This window comes from Lemur catta, chromosome 15 (genome assembly GCF_020740605.2).
Source record: "Lemur catta isolate mLemCat1 chromosome 15, mLemCat1.pri, whole genome shotgun sequence".
Taxonomy (NCBI): Eukaryota; Metazoa; Chordata; class Mammalia; order Primates; family Lemuridae; genus Lemur; species Lemur catta.
Window position 1 is genome coordinate 42560325 of NC_059142.1, and position 19927 is coordinate 42580251.

General features: G+C 55.1%; 1 protein-coding gene across 1 annotated transcript in view; it reads left to right on the forward strand.

The window, feature by feature from the left end:
- The first annotated feature begins 7243 nt into the window (after positions 1–7243).
- Positions 7244–19927, forward strand: part of CRHR1 (corticotropin releasing hormone receptor 1) — a 42088-nt gene continuing 29404 nt past the window's right edge. Inside the window, exon 1 of the mRNA XM_045525901.1 lies at positions 7244–7505. Within this exon, the coding sequence (XP_045381857.1) occupies positions 7473–7505 (33 nt within the window). The 5' untranslated portion in view covers positions 7244–7472. The remainder of the gene's footprint in view (positions 7506–19927) is intronic.

Sequence of the window (19927 nt, forward strand, 5' to 3'; positions counted from 1 at the left end):
CTCAGGCGTGCCTGGGAGGTGCTGGTCTCCGTCCAGCTGAGCTACCAGGGCCTGGCCAGATGGCAGGCAGCACAGCCGAGCCTGGCTCTGAGCCACAGGCCAGGCTGGGGACATTGGGCCACGGGTGGCCCAAGGGAGGCAGCCTGCATGCCCTCAGCCACCTAGGGCGGGGGCGGCACGTCCCAGCCCCATCCCAGTATGGCTCCCTGGACATAGGCCTCAGGTCCACTGAGTCTGGCAGGGGCGACGGGCAGCAGGCATGCCTGAGGGAGGCAGAGTGGACCGCGGGAAGCTGACCAACGGGAGCCTGGGCTCAGCCTGGCTCTGCCCCCAACACACCTGGTCTTGGGAAAAGACTTCATCCTCTGAGCAGAACCCTTTTCCCAAAACGGGGTCTCCTATGGAATTCCACCATACAAACTGGCAGAATCAGAAGTGCAGCCCGTCACCCCCTCCTCCGGCTCCCCATCCTCTCCTCTTCCCCTCCTCCCACCTCCAGTACCAGTTCCCGAGCCATCTCCTTGGAATCCTGGGGTTCCACAGAAAATGGTCTGGAAACCTATGCTCTGTGTGCTCGCTAGGTGGTCCCAGGCAGTTCCCACACGCCATAAATTTTTAAATGCATATAAAAATAGACAAAACATTTTCATAAACCTCCATGTACCCATCACTCAGATTCAACAATTAATAACTCACGGCCAATCTGTTGTCACCATTATCCTCACCCACTTCCTCCCTTCCTGTATTATTGAAAGCAAATCCCGGACATCATGTCATTGTATCTATAAATATTTCAGTTTGTAGCTCTAAAAGATAGGGACTCATTTTAAATGCATAATCACAATGCCATCATCACTCTTTTAAAAATTAACAACCGTTCCTGAAATCATTAAATATCTGATCAGAATTCGTATTTCCAATTGTCTATTTATAGGTTTGGGTTTTTTTTTTTTAATTTGCTAGGATCAAGGTCCAAATGAGGTCCACATAACGTTTGTAGCTGGGTGATACGTCTCTTCCATCCCTCTTTGTCTTGTTCTGTGAATTATAAGTGGCCAGTGAAGGTCAGGGTGGCCCTTTGTGTGGGCTTCCTTGGCAACAGCGAAGACATTCCAAAGAGCCTGCAGGGGGAAGCTGTTCTGCCCTGAGCCCTTTTTAAGGGCGGTGGGGTGGGGGAGGGAAGGAGTGGAAGGCTGGGCTGAGGCTGGCGCTGTGGGTCCCCACCAAGAAGCTGTAACTGCCTGCCTGGGGTGGGGAGGTGTGTCCCCAGTCCAGGGCCAGGGTGGCATCGAACCCCAGAAAAGTAAGGTGCCTTACTGGTGGTGAGAAGGATCCAAAAGAGGATGCGTCATAGAGAGTGCACTGCCCTGGAGGCAGGAGCTGGGGGCCTACGCCCCTGGTAAAACTGCCCATCCACTGGGAACACTTCGTGTGGCATCTACCAAGACATGGCTTTGCCAGAGGCTGGGACTGAGGAGATGACCAGCAAGCAGTCCCTGCCCTCCAGGAGCTTGTAGCCCTTGTGGACAACAGGTAAGCACATTGTATATTTAACTTCTAGACTTCAATATACCTATATACCTCTCTGTAAAAATGGAAATAATAGCACCTTACCTGTTATAGCAGCTGGTTTCTATGAGAACCCATCTCGCTCTAAAATGGGATTTTACGAATGAGAAAAAATGGACAAACTCTACTCATAAAAGAGGTAGGGGGAGGGCTGGGTGCTAACATGGGGGTGGGGTGAGGAACATTCACTGAAGGCCCCAGAGTCTCACGTCCTGGTGCCAACCAACCACCCCCACCATAGGGGTTCCCCCAGTGGCTGCCCTGGGGCCCGGCGTTTTAGAAATGGTGGAGTTCAGGAAACATAGAGTGGGGCCCCTGGTCTTTCTGTGATTTTCAGACAGAATGGGGTGTCTAGGTTGGGATCATAACCTCATAAACTCACAGCCTGAGTTTCTGCTGTCCATGGTACCAAACGACGGACCAGGCTGGGTTTCCTCAACCGCAGCACTGTGGATATTTTGAGCCAGATAATTATTTGTTGGGGGGCTGTCTTGTGCATTGTAGGATGTTTAGCAGCACCCTTGCCCTCTACCCACTAAATGCCAGTAGCGCTCCTCCAGCTGTGGCAACCAACCCCCCTGGAGGGGGTGCCAAATCCCTCCCCGGGTGAGAACCACTGGTCCAGGCTAGACGGATCCTGTTCTTCTGTAAAGATAAGTAGATTTGTGCCCTTCCTTCCTACTCTGCACTTCTGGCTGGCACTTCTAATCTGTTTTCACTTCCCAAATGTTGCCAAGGTGGCTTCCTATCCACTCAACCCTTCTTACTTCAATGCACCTTTAAAATGCTTTCTTAAAAAATAAACAAGCCAACTTCAATGGCCCTCTTGGCCATGTTTAATAAATGCAGAAATATAGTAATTGTGCCAAGGGTAAGCACACTGCCCTTGATTGATACAGACTCAGACTGGGGGAGAGGAGGAGGAGGAGCCCTCTGTGGCTGGGCAGCCTGCCCTTGCCTGCTGTCACTGCCAAGCTCTGTCCCATGGCTGGTCTCCACTCCTCTCTTTTGCCCATCCACTGAGAAAAGAAAAAAACAAAGACTAGTCTTAGAGCATCGTTTTCCTGGAGCCAGGGCCTCCTGTAGGTGATATCCCAGCTCCCTGGAGGGCTAGGCTCAGGTCACCTCTCCACGGTACACTGGAGAAAGTCCAGAGCAGGAGTTGGGGATGTGGGGCTCCAATTCTGTCCGTGCCGAAGCCAGCTGTGGGAGCTTTAGCAAAGTACCATCTGAGCTCAGCTTTCTCACCTGTAAAGTGAGGCTGTTACTATCTCCTTCACAGCGTTGTTATAAGGATTGAGAAAATGTGAAAGAGCTATGTAATGCAAACTGCCATGCAAATTTTATTAATATTATTATTATCTGTTGTTCCAAATGAGAGAGTGCATAACATTAGGCCCTTATCCAAGGGACCTGAAAATCCACAGCCCGTGTCCCCACAACCCTGGCCAGCCCCAACCCCATCTCTGCTCCCATCAGATCAGTACTTGTTCTTCCGACTGCGTCTCCAAGGGACCCTCCTGCCTCAAAACTCTCCCTCTCCTGTCTTCTCCTGTCCACACCTACTTCCTTCAATACCCAACTCCCAACCCACCTCTTCCAGACAAACCGTCCCTCTGACAAAGGGGGTGGGATCAAAGCCAGATCGCCCCTCCCCCGACTGAGTTACCAGTTGTGACCTCCACAACCCACACTTCAGTGCTTAACACTAAAGTTTAGCACAGTGCCCAGTAGATCTAGGTAGATAATAATAATGACAATGAGAGTAATTTATGATATTTAATAATAAAAATAGCAAACACGCTTGAAGCATTTACTATGTGCCAGGCACGGTGCTAAACACGTGAACATTTTAATTCATTTGTCGAGTGCTGGCTGGCCATGTGGGATTGAACACCTGCCTTTCTGCCTCTAGACCCCAGCACAAGTACCACCTCCTTGGTAAACTCTTCCGGTTGGTCTCAGGCAGGATTAATATTCCTGCCTCCGTGCCCACAGTGCCTGGTCTATTGTTGACCTGATTTCATGAGCTGTTAATTATTTATCAAAGCGACTGTCTCCCATTGCAGCGTGTGAACACCGTGAGGGCTGGGGCCCCATTATATTAATCTTTATTAGCCTCAGTATCCAACAGTGACTGGTACACAGTTGCTCCTCATTAAATATTTGCTGAATAAATGCACAGATGAATGGGGTAATTAACACCATATCCCCCAGTGTTCATGGGATTTTAAAAGCTGCTCCCTCCGTGAGGGCATTTTCTTGGCCTCATACTTGGGGAATATTCTAGACCAGTGCTACTCCAAGCACGCTCTACCAACTGGCACCTGTTTGCAAATTATTTGTTGCCAGTCTGTAATGAGGTAAGAAATTGAGAGTAATCATTTAGAAATTTTTAAGCCATTTGACAGAATAGTTTTATGTTCATTAGCTCTACTAGTGTTTAAAACTGGGCTTTCATTTTGTATGTCTATTTTCTTTTCATTTTTCTAATAATTCATTCCTGCTATATTTTGCAATACGTTAGAAATTTGAAAATAAAGAACTGCTTCTTTGCCACAAGTAGTTTGAGAATGATGGTTCCAGACCATTTGTCCCCCCGGGCAGGAGGTGTCTACTCAGCGCCTCCCCTCCCCGGGTCCCACCAGTCATGGCATCATTACATCCTGACATCATTACATCAAATCAGTCTCCCCTACTATTTGGAAGGACATGCAAGTGTCTTTTATTCCTGTTTGGATTCCTCACATTTCTCGTTTCTTCCACATGGCACAGGTTAAATGAATGAAAGCTGATTCCACTCTGGGCCTAGACAGGAAGAAGAGAGGGCAAGGTGGGGCTTGGATCAGGAGAGAGTTTGGGAAGGGGAAAGAATGGACCAGAGCAGGAACCTGTCCCGAGAAGGGTGTGGAGGCTGCCTGCGGCGACCACCTGAGCTCAGGGGGTTGGGGGGAAGGAAGAGCATGATAGGCCTTGGGAACAGAGGGACAGGACAGACACCGGCATCTTCTTCAAGCCCAGTGGAAGAGAGCTAGGCCCTAGAAGGTGAAAGGAAGTAATTTCAGGACAAATGAAAGGGGATATTAAATCTTTTTACAGAGGGGATGTTGCACACCAGGCTCTCATAACCCCCTGAGGCCGTCAAGGCCAAAACTATAAATGCACAGGTCTAAGAGTTAGGCAGAAGCCCCTGTCCCCCCACGGAGGGGTGGAGTGGAGGTTAAGTCAGTGGAATCAACACAGACAGTGCTAACTGTAGACGCCACTTCAGAAAGAGAGGTCTGACTCCCAGGCCAAAAAGCAGAAAGAGCAAGACTTGGTTACAGTCGGATCGATGGTATTAGCATATTTAAAGATCACGTCAAGGGGAGGATGACGGGGCTCAGAGAGACAAAATCTGCTGGTGTTTATTACGAAGAGAGAAACACGGAATCTGAAAGAAGCACAGAAGCTGGTGCTATCTGGTCCCTAGAGAGCCCCTCCTAGGTGGGGCTGGGGAGGCCTGGCCCAGCATGGGCAAACCTCCCCAAGGACCGGCCAGCTTCCTGTCCTCCCATTGCACGATCCACCACTGCTAGCGACCTTTTAGTCGGGAATTCTGCTTCCCACAAAGAATTGACTAGAGGGAGGGACCAAGCTGCCCCACCACTTGATCATCTGGTCCAATGAGGATGAGGATAGTGGTGTCGACTATAGCTAACACGCATTAAGCTCTTGCTGTGTGCCTGGCTATATTTCCAGCCCTTTACAAATATTAACTCATTTAGACCCCCCAACAACCCTCGGAGGTGGTGTTCCTACCCCATTTTACAGATGAGAAAATTAAGGCACTGTTCAATAATTTTCCAGGTTTATACAGCATGTAAGTGGAAAAGCCAAGATTCCAACCTGGGCTGTCTGACTCCAGAACCTGTGCTACTCAGACTACCCTGCATTTGACTTTTGTTGAGAACAGTTAATTTGGCGATCTAGCTGGTATGTCCATCACTTCTGGGGTTGGTTGGGGTGAGTCAGTGCCCGACTCAGCAAGACCAGCTCTGGAGCACTAACCTCCAGGGGTTTTGCAAGACGCAGGACTGTGCGCTTCACCTAGAGAGCACCACCTGATATGGCTAAGCCAAGGTGACCAGCTGGCTTGCAGGGCAGTGCCCCTCCCCACTTCCGTGCCCCAAACCTCATTAGGGCCCAGCCCTCCAGGCACTGCGAGCTAGGTATCACGAGCGAGAGCACTAGGCTCACCAGCTATGGGACTTTGGATAGGTCACCATCCCTCTGTGTGCCTCAGTTTCCTCATCAGTAAACTGTGCGGGAGGGGATCATACGGCCTACTACAATAACTTCAGCTCCAAATGGGAACCAGCTGGACCCATTGAGCGCACTGACTCTTGCCCGATGTGCTAAGTGGGTGGAAGGGAGGAGAGGGGTGGGCACAGAATCCCGGGCAGCTAGGTTCAGTTTGATTTCAAAGCTGGCTGACCGCCACCCTGGGGCCTTGCTCCCCGCACAGTGCTCTGGCGTACTCTGAAGGGGGTGCCGCTGGCGCTGGGGGCCTAGGCTCTGCGGGGTGGAGTGAAGATTTCTCTACCTCCCTGTAACTCTTTTTCCTTTTCAGCCCGGGCGAGAGGAAAGAAGAGAGAGGAGTCAGTCCAAAGTTCTGTCCACCTGGAAGGGCTGGTGGAGGTAGGGGCTGCTTCCCAGAGCTGCGGTGGGACGCGGAGCTAGGGAGCCAGCCCCAGGAAGACCCCAAGGTCTGGCGGGGCGGCCAGCCCCTGCCCTGAGGGCTCGGCCGAGAGGGGGCGCTGTGGCCCCCTGCACGCCCTGCCCGCGGGTCCGGAGCTGCGTTTGCCGCGCGGTAGCGCAGTGCGCGCTCCGCTGTCCCCTCCGCGGCTCGCCGGGCAGCGCCGTCTCACCTTTATCTCCGGTTCCCAGGTGCAGCCCCTTGCCTGGACCACACTGGGCCCGCCCTCAGTTTATAAAATGAATGAACAAATGAATAAAGGCTCCTTCTGCAGAGCTTTCGCGTCTCCGCGCCCACCGGGCGTGTCCAATACCAAAGGCGCTGGGGGTCGGACCCAACACCCGGCCCGGCTGAAGTGGGGGCGGAGGGAACCTCCGGCCGGCAGCGGGACGGGAACTGCCCAAACGCAGGTCCCAGCTTCACCCGGTTTCGGCGGCAGCTCCGCTCAGTCGGGGTCGCCCCATTCCCCAGCCCCCAATAGCTTCGCTCTCATAAATTCACCTGAGCCCCTCCAAGTCCCCCCAGATCCCTTGGACTTCCTAGGCCCGGACCTCAAGCTGGGCGGGAGGCTGGAGGCTGCAGCCTCTCCCGCCGCACCCTCCCCCCATCCCGGGCTTCTCCCCGGGCTGCGGCGGCCGCCACCGCCGCCAGCGCGCCCCGCGGACTGCCGCAAACCCGGGCGTAGGGACGGGGATCGGCGCCGCGAGGGCGCGGGGAGCGGGCCGGGGAAGGGGAGGGAACGAGGAGGCGAGGAGCGGGAGGGAGCCGAGGGGCGAGGCGCGGAGGAGGGACCGAAGGGGAGGGGAGGGGGAGAGAGGGAGGGGACGCGCTCGGCGAGGGGGCGGGGAGCCGAGGCGGGGAGCGGCGCGGACAGCCGGGGAGGTGGCGGGGGCGAGGCGGGCCAGAGGCGGCCGCGGGCCCGGCCGAGTCGGGAAGCGGCGGCCAGACTTCCCTGGGAAGGGGCGAGCGACAGCCAGGCCGGGCTGGGCTTCGGGGCCGGGGAGCGCGGGGCCGGGGAGCGCGGAGCCGGGCACCTCCGCACCGGGCAGCGACAGAGGAGCCCGGCCGCCCACCCCGTGCCGCCCGAGCCCACGACCGCCGGCTGGCTCCTCTGGGATGTCCGAGGGACCCAGGCACCCAGGACAGTAACCGAGCGAGCCCGAGGATGGGACGGCACCCGCAGCTCTGTCTCGTCAAGGTAAGAGCGAGGCGGTCAGCCCTCGAGCGCGGGCGCCCCAGCCACGGCGGGCGCGGGACGGGGATGGGCTGTGGGTGCGATGGGGGAGGGGACGCTGGGGCGGGCCTTGCGCGGGTCCGGGGGAGCCGGGGGTATAAGGGGCAGCCTGACTCCCTCTCTTCGGACCTTTGGAGCCAAGGTTGGGTGGGTAGGGGGGAAACTCGTGGAAAAAACATCGTCGTGGCGAAGGGGCCGGGATGTTGGCGGAGGAGGGGTCCGCCCACCCGGTAGCCGGCTCTGTGCCGAGGACCGCTCTAGGCTTTGGGACCGAAGCTTAGTTCCAACCCCCGCTCTCTGCTGACCCTGGCCCCGCGACCGGAGGCTCTAAAGGTGGGTTCCCCACCCCGCCCGGGCACCCTCCTGTCGGCTCCCCGACTCCGCACGCCCCACCCCACCCCCACGGTCCTGGGAGCTCCTTCCTGCCCCTTCCTCTCCACGGCAAGCTGCAAGTCCGGGGAGATTAATGCCGCCCGCGCCTCTGAGCCCTTGATCAATATCGCAATCTCCGGGGAGGAGACGGTGCATCCGGCGGTGGTTGCGGTCGCCCCGCCGCGGCCGGCCGGCCCGCGACGCGCCGCAGCCCAGGAGCGCGACGCGGCTCTCCGAGCTCCGGCACCCGCCGGTCCCCGCGCTGCGCGGCCGGCCGGGTCGCTCCTGCCGGGGTCCGGCGACTAGGATCTGGCGCCGGAGTTTAGGAAAGTCGCCAGACCGCACGTCCAGTGTCGGCCGGCCCAAGTTCGGGGGCGGGGGTCCGGGGACTGCCCGCCGGCGGTGTGAGCCCGGGAAGGGCGGGGGTCGACAGTCCGGCCCGCCGCTAGTGCCGGCCGCCACTTGCGAGCCTCGGGCGCTTTCCAGCGCGTTGGGCTTTGCTGGGTGCAGGCACGTCAGCAGCGGCCGCGGGAGAGGCGGGTGGGCCTCGGCGTGGCTGCGGGGAACCCCTCGCCGCGCGGGCCCAGGGACTGCCTCGCCCGCGTCTGGGGACTCCGCAGGCTCGGTGTGGACGCCCTGAGCCACAAACATAGACACCAGCTCTACCCGGTTCAGGGCATTCAAAGCGATTACATTCAAAGACTTGAGTGGATTTGGGGGAGGGGCGCGGATTGACCGAATTTCATTTTTCCATCAGTTATTAAACCAACCGTACGTTCGCCGGCTCGCAGAGTGGTTTGAGTTAAACCAAGATTTGCAAATGCAGCTGCAGCTGGTGGGTCAGTTGAGACGTTACAAGTTACAGAGGCTTTCCCCATCCTCGCCCTCCCCAGATATTTACAAGTTGCTTTTTAGGATAACTAAGGGTTGGTCCCATCAACCCCATATCCCCTCCCCCACCCATTACCCCAGGGCTGGGGGCGAACCCAGAGATTATTTTCTGAGTGATCAAGAGACAGGCTCGGAAGGTGAGAAGTAAAACATCCACAAAGATTGAATAGATGGCATTGAATGGGAATATTTTCCAAAAGATTCCTGTGTACCGAACCTCAGTCTAAATTCACAAACCAGTTAGACCGAATTCAGTCTTTTAAATGGATTCAAAGGATTGAACTGTGGGTGTTTGGGGTTTTTATTTTATTTTTTTCAGGTTTACGTGGAAATAGATCAATGTTCTTTCTCTGGCCTTTCTTAGAATTGTGTGCAAATCTCTGTTTAGAATTATCACATTTTCCTAAAAAAAGAAAAAGTCCTTTCTTCTGTTGTTCTTACTAGATGGTGGGTGTATGCCCTTTATGTCTGACCTAATAAACTCAGTAGGTGCTTAATAAATATCAAATGAATGAGGTGCAGTGAGGGAGTGGGCAGCTAATGCTGGTTTAAATAGTTGCTTTTTTCTTTTATTTATGTAGCATGTACAATTTGGTAAGCATTGTTCTGCAGGCTTTGCAAATATTAAGTTATTTAGTCTTCATAACAGCCCCAGGAAGTAGGAATTATTCCTGAGGCACAGAGAGGCTAAATAACTTGTTCAAGGTCACACAGCCAGCGAGTGGTAGAACCAGAATTCAAACCTAGGTACCCGGACCTAAGGCTTTGTTTCCTTAGCTTTTACCAGAAGCTTTTCTAAGCCACTTAAATCTCACCCTAGAGTTACGCCAGATGAGACTCAGGTAGTTTTGTCGGTGTGAGAGTATGAATCTAGGGGGGTTAGGGTTAATTCAAAATTCGGTTCTGTCCCCAAGTCAGCCAGTGTTGGGAAAGGCTCACACTGTTCTGGTTGCAGGGTTCTGGGGCACAGTGTGAGAGAGACGGGTGTGTGTGCACGGGCGCACACATTTGTGCGTGGAGAGGAGACAGATGAGACAGCATCTCTATCTCCAGGGGAAGGGCAGGGGGTTGAGCACCTCTGGGCCACCCAGCCACCCACGTGAGTCCTCTCAGTGAGACTGAATGTGGCTGGAAACGGTGGGTCCCGGCATCTGTGATGGGTGGAGGAGGCAAGGCCTCCGTAGGTGCTTACAGAGTGAGTTCTGAGGAGGAAGCGGTTTTTATCGCTAGTATTATTCTTTACAAGCAATTTAGCAGCATTAGGCAAAGTTTGGAAACCAGAAGGGAAAATTATTACAACCTCACTCTCCTCGTCCAGCCGCTGTATAATTCAATTTTAAAATACCCCTGGCAGGTCTTTTTCCTAAGCACAGATCTGGGCACAGCCGTGGCCAACAGGCAGCCCTCTCCCCTGTGTCACAGCCGAGGTCTGTCCCTTGTTGTTCCTGAGCCCCGGGAGGGAGATTACCAACGCCTGCGTGTTGCCTGTGAGTGGATGCACTTTGCCATCTCTATATCGGTGCATATTTGGGCCATTTCCAAGTTGTTTCTTTGATTAAATAATATGGAGTCAGGTTTTCGAGAGGAGCCTTGGCAGGAGGCATGAGAAGGGCAAAACGGTGATCCCAGGGTTGGGCCATGGGCTGCTGTGGCACATGGGGACAACTGGCCTGGCCACAGACCAGGAGCAAGATGGGGGAGAGGGGCTGAAAGCCAGGCCAAGCCCTTGGGATTTGAAATCCCGAGCCACAGGTGGGGCAGGACTTGGTCTAGATCTCAAGGAGTGTATTGATTATGGAAAAGCAGAACACTGACCCAGAGCCAGTGAGGACGAGCTCAAGTGGAAAATCCACTTCTCACCCTCTCTAACATTTGGCTCCTTGGAGAGCGTCAGCCTCCAGCCGAGTTCAGCAGCACAGAAGGAGTTCAGGGGTCAAAGTTGCTCCGTGACCCCACCTGGAGCCCGCATGAGCTCTGGCCATGGTGTGACCTAGAAGGGGGGGTTAGGCGCACAGCTGATAACTTCAGCAGCTATTGGAGCAGAAAGACCATCAGCCTGGGAGTCGGCAAACCCGACTTTGTCCCAGCTCTGCTTCCAGTGGGCTGTGTGACTTCAGGAAGGTCACCTTTCCTCTCTGAGCCACAGTTTCTCTGTAAACAGGGGCATGGCACTAGATTCCCTGTTACCTTTCATGTCTCTGTAGAAGGTTTGTGTTTTCAACTACTCTTTAGGGCCATGACCTCACAGATTTGGTTCCCAGCTCTGCCCAAGCTGAGGGACCTGGGACATGGTACTCGGACCTAAGTACTCTCTCTGGGCTTCTGTGTTCTCCGTGATGACACAGGGACAGTACCTAACTCGTAAGGCTGAGGGAAGGACGAAATGGATTAATACATGGAAAGTGCCTGGAACAGCACCTGGCAGAGTTTGCTTTCAGAGAAAGTTGCAGGTGGCTGCTCTTCAGAAGCAATGAGGTAATGCTGGAAAAGCAACGAGCTGTTCTTAGACCCTCGATATATGCATTTTTGCATTTTTTTACCCTTCATAGCACTGGGCCTAATAATCCATTGCACATAGTAGGTGCTTAACAAATGTTTGTTGACTGGATGGGTGGTTTTATTGTTGCTTCCTCCATTAGTATTGTATCGTTGGAGAGAACTCATTGCTGTTCCCACGGGATGCAGATGTTTTGTCAAAACAGAAGACTGAGAGATACTCAAACCACTCTAGCAGAAAAGCCATCTCTGTCACAGAAAATACTAGAACTCCCCCTTAAGCCCACTGTGGTTATTAAAAAAGGAAAAAAGAAAGCAACACACAGCCAGTGCAGCACGTCAGTGATTTGGAGAATCCTGTGAGGGTGGGGCCTCAGCCTATGGCACTCCGGCCCTGTGTGTCACTGTGTGACCTGGCGCCTTTCTTGTTTCTCCCTGGGTGAGAAGTGGGGTGGCGTGATCTCCCCCAGCTCTGGCTGTACCCTAACCGCTCCATGTAGCAATGGAAGGAAGGGTGAGCCCATTTTGAAAGTAAGGCCAGGTTGAGATTTTAGCTGCAGCGTTAAAGTCAAAGAATGAATTTGTTAATTACGGATGATTCCTCTCCACTTAGCTTCAGAGAGGTCCCTGTCAGCAGACTCCCTTGGAAATAATGCTGTTGGGTCTTTTTAAATGCTGTCTTTGGATTTGTTGCTCTCAGCCAGCCAGCTGAGTGGCCAGCATCTCCCGGTACCGGTGGGAGCAGCGAGTGAAGCAAACGTGGGCTCAAATCCAGACTCTGCTCTGAAGCTCTGGGCAAGTTAGGTTATCACTCTGAACCTCAGTGTCTTCATCCATCAAAAGGAAGGGTGGGAAATAGTACCTACTTTAAGGGATCATCATAATGACTTCATGAGATGTCAAGTGTGAAATTAAGCACAATCGCATCGTGTCTGGCACATAATAAGTGCTTAATAAATATTAGCTATAGTAGTCACCTAACTAATCTTACCAACTTTCTCAGCCTAAGAAAGACCATCAAAAGGAGGGTGGTGAGGGGATGGCGTGGAGGAAGGGTGCTCAGCAGTACAGACGCTCCTCCTGCCCCGGGTGCTTCTCACAGGCCCTGGGGGAAGGGGCTAGAGCCACCAGCCATCAGCTGAGCTCGGGGACCAAAGGACAGAGGGACCTGCAGCATCTCTGACATGTGAAACATTTGACAATGAAAGTAGAGACGTGTCGGGAGGATAATACAAAATGATTGTCTCACTGATGCAAACAATTATTTTGAAAACAACTGGCAGGATTCTATTAGGCTATGGATTATTAACTGCTTGTTTTCAGAATGAATGATACCTTCTTCTACCAAACTGAAAGGCAGGGAGGGAGGAAGACATTGTAAATAGGGACAAGGACCTTCCTGTCTGTGAAATGGATATGTGTGTGTGCAGGACAGGTCTCTGCACACAGAACCACGGATTCCAATGCTTTAGCCAAACGTGTTCTTTGGCAATGGCCCACCTAGCAGCCATAAAACTGTTTCTGGGACAAATGAAGATGTTTTTGGATGCTCTTTCTGCCCTATAAACACAGGCAATTTCACCGTCTCCCCTCTGCCCCACCCCAGTGCTGCCGGGCCCAGGGGGGCAGCCTCAGGGAGGTGCTGCAAGATGGGGGTTGTGGAATGCGCACCTGCCCCCTCCACCTGTCCACTGTTTCCAACCTCCAGCCAGTCTGGTCGGGAGCCAGTGTGCCTAGGTCAGAGCCCAGAAGAGAAACTGGCCAGACCTGCCCGGCTGCTTCCATGGCGCAGAACATGGAGGGCCTCTCCGTGCTCCTGCTCCCCACTCAATGACTGTCTGAGCACACGGAGGTGCTATGGCGACAGGAGACACAAACGAAAAGCTAGACGGGTCCCTCTTCCTCTGTGTGTGGATTTGTGACTCAACAGCTTATCGAGGGCTACGCTGCCGGCACCACGTAGTAACCCTGAGAGATTCCAGCGCTGCCCTGTGCTCTGCACCACCCCCCGGCCCTGTCCCCATAGCTCTGGGGGCATTTGTCCACGTGCACTCAAGGGCAGCGTTTTGCTTCAAGAGGGGTTCTAGGCAGGGCTGGTGGGAGACGTCACCAGACGGAGGTGCGGAGCTGGGCTCAGAGACAAATGGGCAAGAAGCTTCTCGGAAGCTGGGGTCTCCAGAGAGCAGGCCCAGGGCACTTCAGTCCCCAAGCATGGCCTGGGGGGGGCCTTGGCAGCCTGGGATTCCCTCCCTGCCACTGCCTGGTTCTGCCGCTTACGAGGCAGGAGTGGCCAGGCAAGGCTGGGGTTGCCAAGAGCCCCACATTCCTGGCTGCCTCGTGGGACCCTGTCCCTCCACCCCCACCCCACCCCTCCAGCTCACCATGGGCGGTGGGCGCAGGGGAGGGGTGGCCTGTGTCATTCTTTCTGGATTGCTGGCTCCTGTGGCCTGACTGTGAACACTGCTGGAAGGCTATGAAATGCAAGGCCTGGGAGTGGCAGGGCTTGTGTTTACCCTGAGGCGCAGAGCACCCCTAAGGAGGGAGCCCTGTCCCTAAAGCTGACAGGGCAGGAGGCCTGGGGTGAGAGCAGGCTCTACCACTTCCTGGCTGGGTGATCTTGGAAAAGTCACACGACTTCTCTGGGCCTCCATGTCCTCTGTACTGGACCTTGATCGAGATGGCCGGCCCCAGTGAAGCTCCATGAGGGGACTTCCTGCTTTCGTGGGTGGCGGTCCCCAAGCCTCCCCTTGGCGCTAAGCCCAACCATCACTCCAGACCCTCCTCCTCCAGGAGGCCTTCCCGGGTGGGCCAGCTGTCCTGCTCTCCTCCAGCTAAAGCAGGGCTCTCGGACCGCGGCAGGGAGGGACATGTGGATGTTTCCAGCCCGTGGCAGCCTGGCATGTAGTCCTGACGGTGCAGATTCACCTGGCGAGTCTGACAGCATCTGAGTTGGTCTAGACCCTGTTCAATGAGACGAGTCTATTGACAACTTGCTTGGATGTCACAGCAAGGACAAAGTCACATCAAAGTTTCCAAATGCTTACTCTCCATTTTTGCACTTGCCCAGTTGTAGATCAGTAAGTTTGTGACTGGCAGACGTGACCCGTTGGACCGGTCCCCACTCCCTGTGAATAGTGTTGGTCTAAAGCCCTCCCGTGGGGCCAGAATTCCCTGCCTGGCCCCGTCCCAGTTCCCTCTCCATGGGAGCCTGGCGTGCTCTGCACACCTAGCGGTCTCCATTACAGGATGTGAGTGATGGGGCTGATGTTTCTGGCAGCTGAGGCTGGGCCGACCGAAGTGGGAGGAACTCATGGCCATGAGGGAAGAACCCCCCGTCCCGCCTCCTTCTCATCAACTGCACCTTGGCACCAAGGTGAGGGGAGGACTCTTGACCTTCCGTGGGTGGCAGGCCCTAGGGAGGCAGGGGGGTTGGGCTCTGGGGGCAGGTGGCAGGCGGCTGGGTGAGCTCTGCTCACTGACTCTGGGAAGAGGCTGCTGTTGGAGCTCTTTCTGCACTGCCTGGTTCCCCACTGTGGCCACATCAGCAGGCGGACCTTCCTGCACCTCCCTGTACCCCCCCCCGGGGAGTCCTGGAGGAGCTGACCGGGCAGGACCAGGACAGCAGCGAGGGAAGGAGCCCCCATCTGCCCAGCTGGCTGGGAGAGAGGTCATTCCCACCAGTCCCTTGCCTTCAGACTGCGGGCGAATGACTGGTCCAAGGTCACACAGGGCATCTGCCAGACAGCCTGTGATCCAGGGCCTCTTCCTGTCTTGAAGCCTCCTCCCTCCTGTTCTCCCATTCTTTCCAAGCCCCCCCACCCCCGTAGGGGGCAGGCAGGTGGGTGTCTTCAGAGCTGCGAGGGAGCTTTGCAACCTTCCAGCCCAGGGGTTCCCAACCTCAGCACCGTTGACGCTTGGGGCTGGCTAATTCTTTGCTGTGGGACTGTCCCGTGCATTTTAGGATGTTTAGCAGCATCCTGGCCTTTACCCACTAAATGCCAGTAGCGCTCCCCCAGTTATAGCAACCAAGAGTGTCTCCAGACATTGCCAAACATCCTCTGGGGAGCAAAGTGGCCTCCAGGTGAGAATCACTGAGCTAGTTCAGTTATCCTCACTTCTGCTGACACTTTAGAACCATCTGGAGAGCATGAAAAACCATCAGGACTCCTGAGCTTCCTGCAGGCCTACGGAACCGAGGTCTACAGGTGAGCAGTGAGAAATGGAATCTTCTGTCTCCCAGGTCAGATGCCAAGCACTATCTGGAAACTTCTGGGTTTATCTAATTCACTGGTTTTATGGGCAGAGAAGCAGAGGACAGCCACTGCCTATTTTGTGGACCATGATATTCTATCCTTAATTCTGCCCTGATTCTCCCTGTTCAGTGAGGTTTGGTGGTCCGGCAGCCCTCTTTAAACCTTGTAGCCTTCGAAAAACAGCTTCAAACCCTTTAGCTGTTCTAGTAAAATCGAACCGAATTTGCAGCCATCAGACAGTCTCTTCCTTCCTGGCCTTCTTTAAACCCCTTTTGAAACGAAGCTCCTTTTTGCCCACACCGAAATCCCCTCGCTTTACACTTATCGGAGAGCTGCTGAGTCAAGAGCACAGCTGATAATGTCACCTGCGCGGCTGGTGTCTCCGCGGCTGTCCCCACACCTCGGCTGTGTCTCCCACCCCTCAGGGACGGTTTCCCTGTGTCTGGGAGCCGCTCACAGCTCACAGCCACAGCCACAGCCACAGCCACAGCTGTGAGAGACTCCCAGGGGCAGGGGCCGGATCAGACCCCGGGCTAGGCTCCCCTCCTCTGGGAGAACCTAACTCGCCCTTCCTGAGTCCCTGACAGGTTCCTACTGGTGTCCATGCCCCAGTTCCCAGCCAGGAGCCAGAGTTCGAGAGGCAAAAGAAACCTGTACCCACGTGTCTCTTGGAGGATCCGAGTGTGTGACAAGGAGGACGGGAGGGAGAGGGAGGCAGGACAGGCTGGGAAACAGGCCCTGCTGCCTGGGGCAGGAACACAGCTCCAGTCGCTGTCGCTCCTGCTGCTGTGGTCACGGCCGTGGGCAGCCACCATCTCTGTATGCCTCAATTTGCCATTTGTACAGTGGGGAGACAGTAAAGGGGCTGAGAAAATTCACAGGGTCTGGCCCTGTGCAAGCCTTCGGTAAAGCTGAAGAAAGAAGGGAGGGTGAGAGGGAGGGAGGTGGAGGCCAGGGAAGATGGAGACAGGCAGGGAGGTTGAGGCAGGGAGAGAGAAAGATGGCTGGGAGGGGGCAGCAGGGCCGAGAAGGCAGGAGCTGTAAGAACATATCAGTGAGTGAACCCAAGAGCGACTCATGCCAAGAGGGGAAGAGAATGAGTGGCAGGAAGGAGGCAAGATGGGCACAGCAGCTCCTGGGCACACCCCGCCCCGTGCCCAGCAAGCCCACACCATCGGTGGTGACGCACACTCCACTTGTGCAGGTGGCTGCAGGTCATGGGGACACAGGGTGGTGGAAAGTGGGTGTGCGAGCCCTGGGTGGGCAGGGGGCCAGTCAGGGAGCACTTCTGGGCAGAGAGGCCACGTCTCGAAGGAAGCACCGTGCACAGATTCGAGCAATAGCGATCACTGCCATTTGTGCTCACCATGTTTTCGGCCTCGTGCTGTTTTAAATGCACCACATTGTTGAATATGAGCTTTGGGGTGTGAATAGTTTATCCCTTTTACCCCATTTACAGATGAGGAAACTGAGGCTTGGCGAGGTTAATTGATTTGCCCAAGGTCACACAGGTAACCAGGGACAGATAAAAGATTCCAAGCTGGATTTCTCTGGCCCCAAGGTTAGAGGTCTGAATTTCTGCTCTCCCGTAAGTCCTGGAGCCAGAGCACGGTCAGACGCAAAAGGAACATAGAGCACACAAGGCTCCTCCTCCTTTACAGATGAGAAAACTGAAGCAGGCAAGGCAGCAGGGAAGTGACTTGTCCACGGTCACAGAGCAAGTTCGTCAGAGTCAGAACAGGATCCCAGCCCCACTCCCCACCCTGGAGTGCCCACTCCCTCAGGGCCCCTTCTGGAGCCCACAGTGGGGGTCACTGCAGGAAGCAGGACCTCAGGGACGAGGGACTTCCTGCCAGGTAGGAGAAAAAGAGAGGAGATGGGGACAGGAAGTGAGCACATGAGAACATCCTGGTGGGAATCGTTGTGGGACCCCATGGCCAAATGGGGCGGAGAGTGGGAACCCATCTGTGCATAAATTCGCTCCATCAGTCATTTGCTCACTCAATAAACACCTGCTGGGGCCTACTCTGTATCAGGCCCACTGAGGGAACAAAAATAGCCAAACACAGACGCTGCCCTCTGGGAGCTTATAACCCCAGCAAACAGTGCACCTGGGACCTTGGAGGGGCAGGTGTGAACTTCAGCGGGGGTCTCATGGCCCTCACTGTCCTCGGGGTGGGTGAAGCAGTGGCCCACTGGCCCAGCCCTGCTGTGAGGCCATGTAGGGGGGCGGAGGAATGAAGGAGCAGGGAGGGAGGGCAGGGGGCAGGGCCCCAGGGGGAGGGCCTGGGCTCGGGGAACACCTGGGCCTGCCCCTCCCTTAACTGTAGGCAGGAGATTTTCCTCTCCGTTTCTTCTACTCTGTACAACAGCAATTTAAGTTAATTAAATGGAACAATACATTATTTCTCGTCTGCTTGGAATAATCTTTCACGGCTCACCCACTTTGGGGGGAAAGCATAAGCTCTTTGCCTTGAGCTGGGGACAGGTTGTGGCTGTCACAGGAAGAGGCTGTGGCAGGAGGACCAGGCCCCGGTCAGGACAGGGAGAAGAGGCTGCTCTGGGGAACAAAAGTCTTGGTGGTTAAGAGGGCTGAGCAGGGACTCTGGGCTCTGGCGCCCTCTGTCCCTAGTCTAGTTTTCCTCTGGCCGGTCTCCAGAGCACCTCTGTGTGGACTGGAAAAAGGCGACCAGTGAGGGTCTCGCTCTGCTGGTGCACAGCTCACAAGTCTAGCCCCCACTGTCTGCCCCCCACTCGGCACCCCTGCGCCCTGCAGAAGCCGCACAGTTGCATGCAGGGCCTGCCCCTCTCCCGGACTCACTCAGCCCATAACTGCAGATAGAAACCTGCAGGCACAGGCAGGCTTCTGAAGAGTTCGTTACACAAGATTTATTTCTGCAAACTAGATCCTAGTTTTTAAATGCAGCAGGGGACCCAGCTTTTTAAAGAAATCTTGATTTATGAACCCTTCTCTTTTTCACAGTTAGATTTTTTTTCTCTTGCCTTTGCTTAAATCAGACTACACCTGAACACAGTGCAGAGCAAAGCGGAGTCAGAATGGGCCGGGTGTGGTGGCTACGCCTGTAATCCTAGCACTCTGGGAGGCCGAGGCTGGAGGATCATTTGAGGCCAGGAGTTCGAGACCAGCCTGAGCAAGAGCAAGACCCCATCTCTACAAAAAATAGAAAAATTAGCCGGGTGTGGTGGTGCCTGGCTGTAGCCCCAGCTACTCGGGAGGCTGAGGCAGGAGGATCTCTTGAGCCCTAAGAGTTGGAAGTTGCAGTGAACTATGATGATGCCACTACGCTGTAGCCCAGGGTGACAGAACAAGACTGTCTCAAAAAAAAAAGAATGGTCAGAGATTGTGGTTGTGGGGGGTGCAGACTTCAGACCCCAGGAACTTGGCCAGCGATGGCAGCGTGGGCTGGGGGCCTTGCCTCTTGGAGGGCTGTGATCTTGGCCACATTGGGGAGTCAGGGCCTGCCAAAGTCTCCCAAGCCAGGGAAGGCGACAAGGCCCAATTCCATCCTACTGACCTACTGAACTGCCTCCACGGGCCTCCAGACTCTGGGCTCTCACCTCCCCTTTTGGGGAATGATGAAGCTGGCAAGCTCGGGTAATCCACTGCTCTGGAGTCGACCTCGGCGCTCCAGGCCTACTGGATCCGTCTCAGTCCAGTGTCCAAGCCCCTCTACAGGCAGCTGCCCCACCCCCACAGGCTCAGGACCCTCCCCTGGCCCAGCAGGCCTCTCGCTCTTTCTAACAGTCCACATGTGCTCTGCCCATCCTCCAGCCCACCGCCCCCAGGAAGCCAGCCCTGCCTGAAACCCTGAGGCCCCCTGCTCTCTGCTGTGTGCACCTTGTCTTGCCGTTGTCCTGTGTCTGAGTGTGTGTTTGTGTGTGTCTCCTTCTCCACCTCTTCCGATGTCCTTTGCTTGTTTCCAAATCATGTACTCAGCCGTGGGATCCTTGAATGTAGGATCCCAGTACGGCAAGGGGGTTGGAGACATCACTCAATCTTCTGGTTTTAAACACACAAAAAAACCAAGTTTCTTTTTAAGCTGAAAAACCCTTTCCCGAAGGAAAGCTTATAGAGAAGGCAGAGCAGCAGGACAGAGGGTGGGGAAAGGCCATCCGCAGCGCCTCTCCCAGGGCCGGGACGGGGACATGGGGTGGGGGAGCCCAGCCAGCCCCCCCACCCCCTGGCCACGAGGAGGACCCCACTGGGGCCCAGAGCAGCCAAGTCATGATAATGTTCCCGCTGACACCTGTAGGGTGGTCCCCATCCCCGTGATGTGGGTAAGAAAGACCCCTCTGTCCCTGCTTCACAGATGGGGAAGTTGAGTCCCAAAAGGCTCAGGTGACTCACCCACA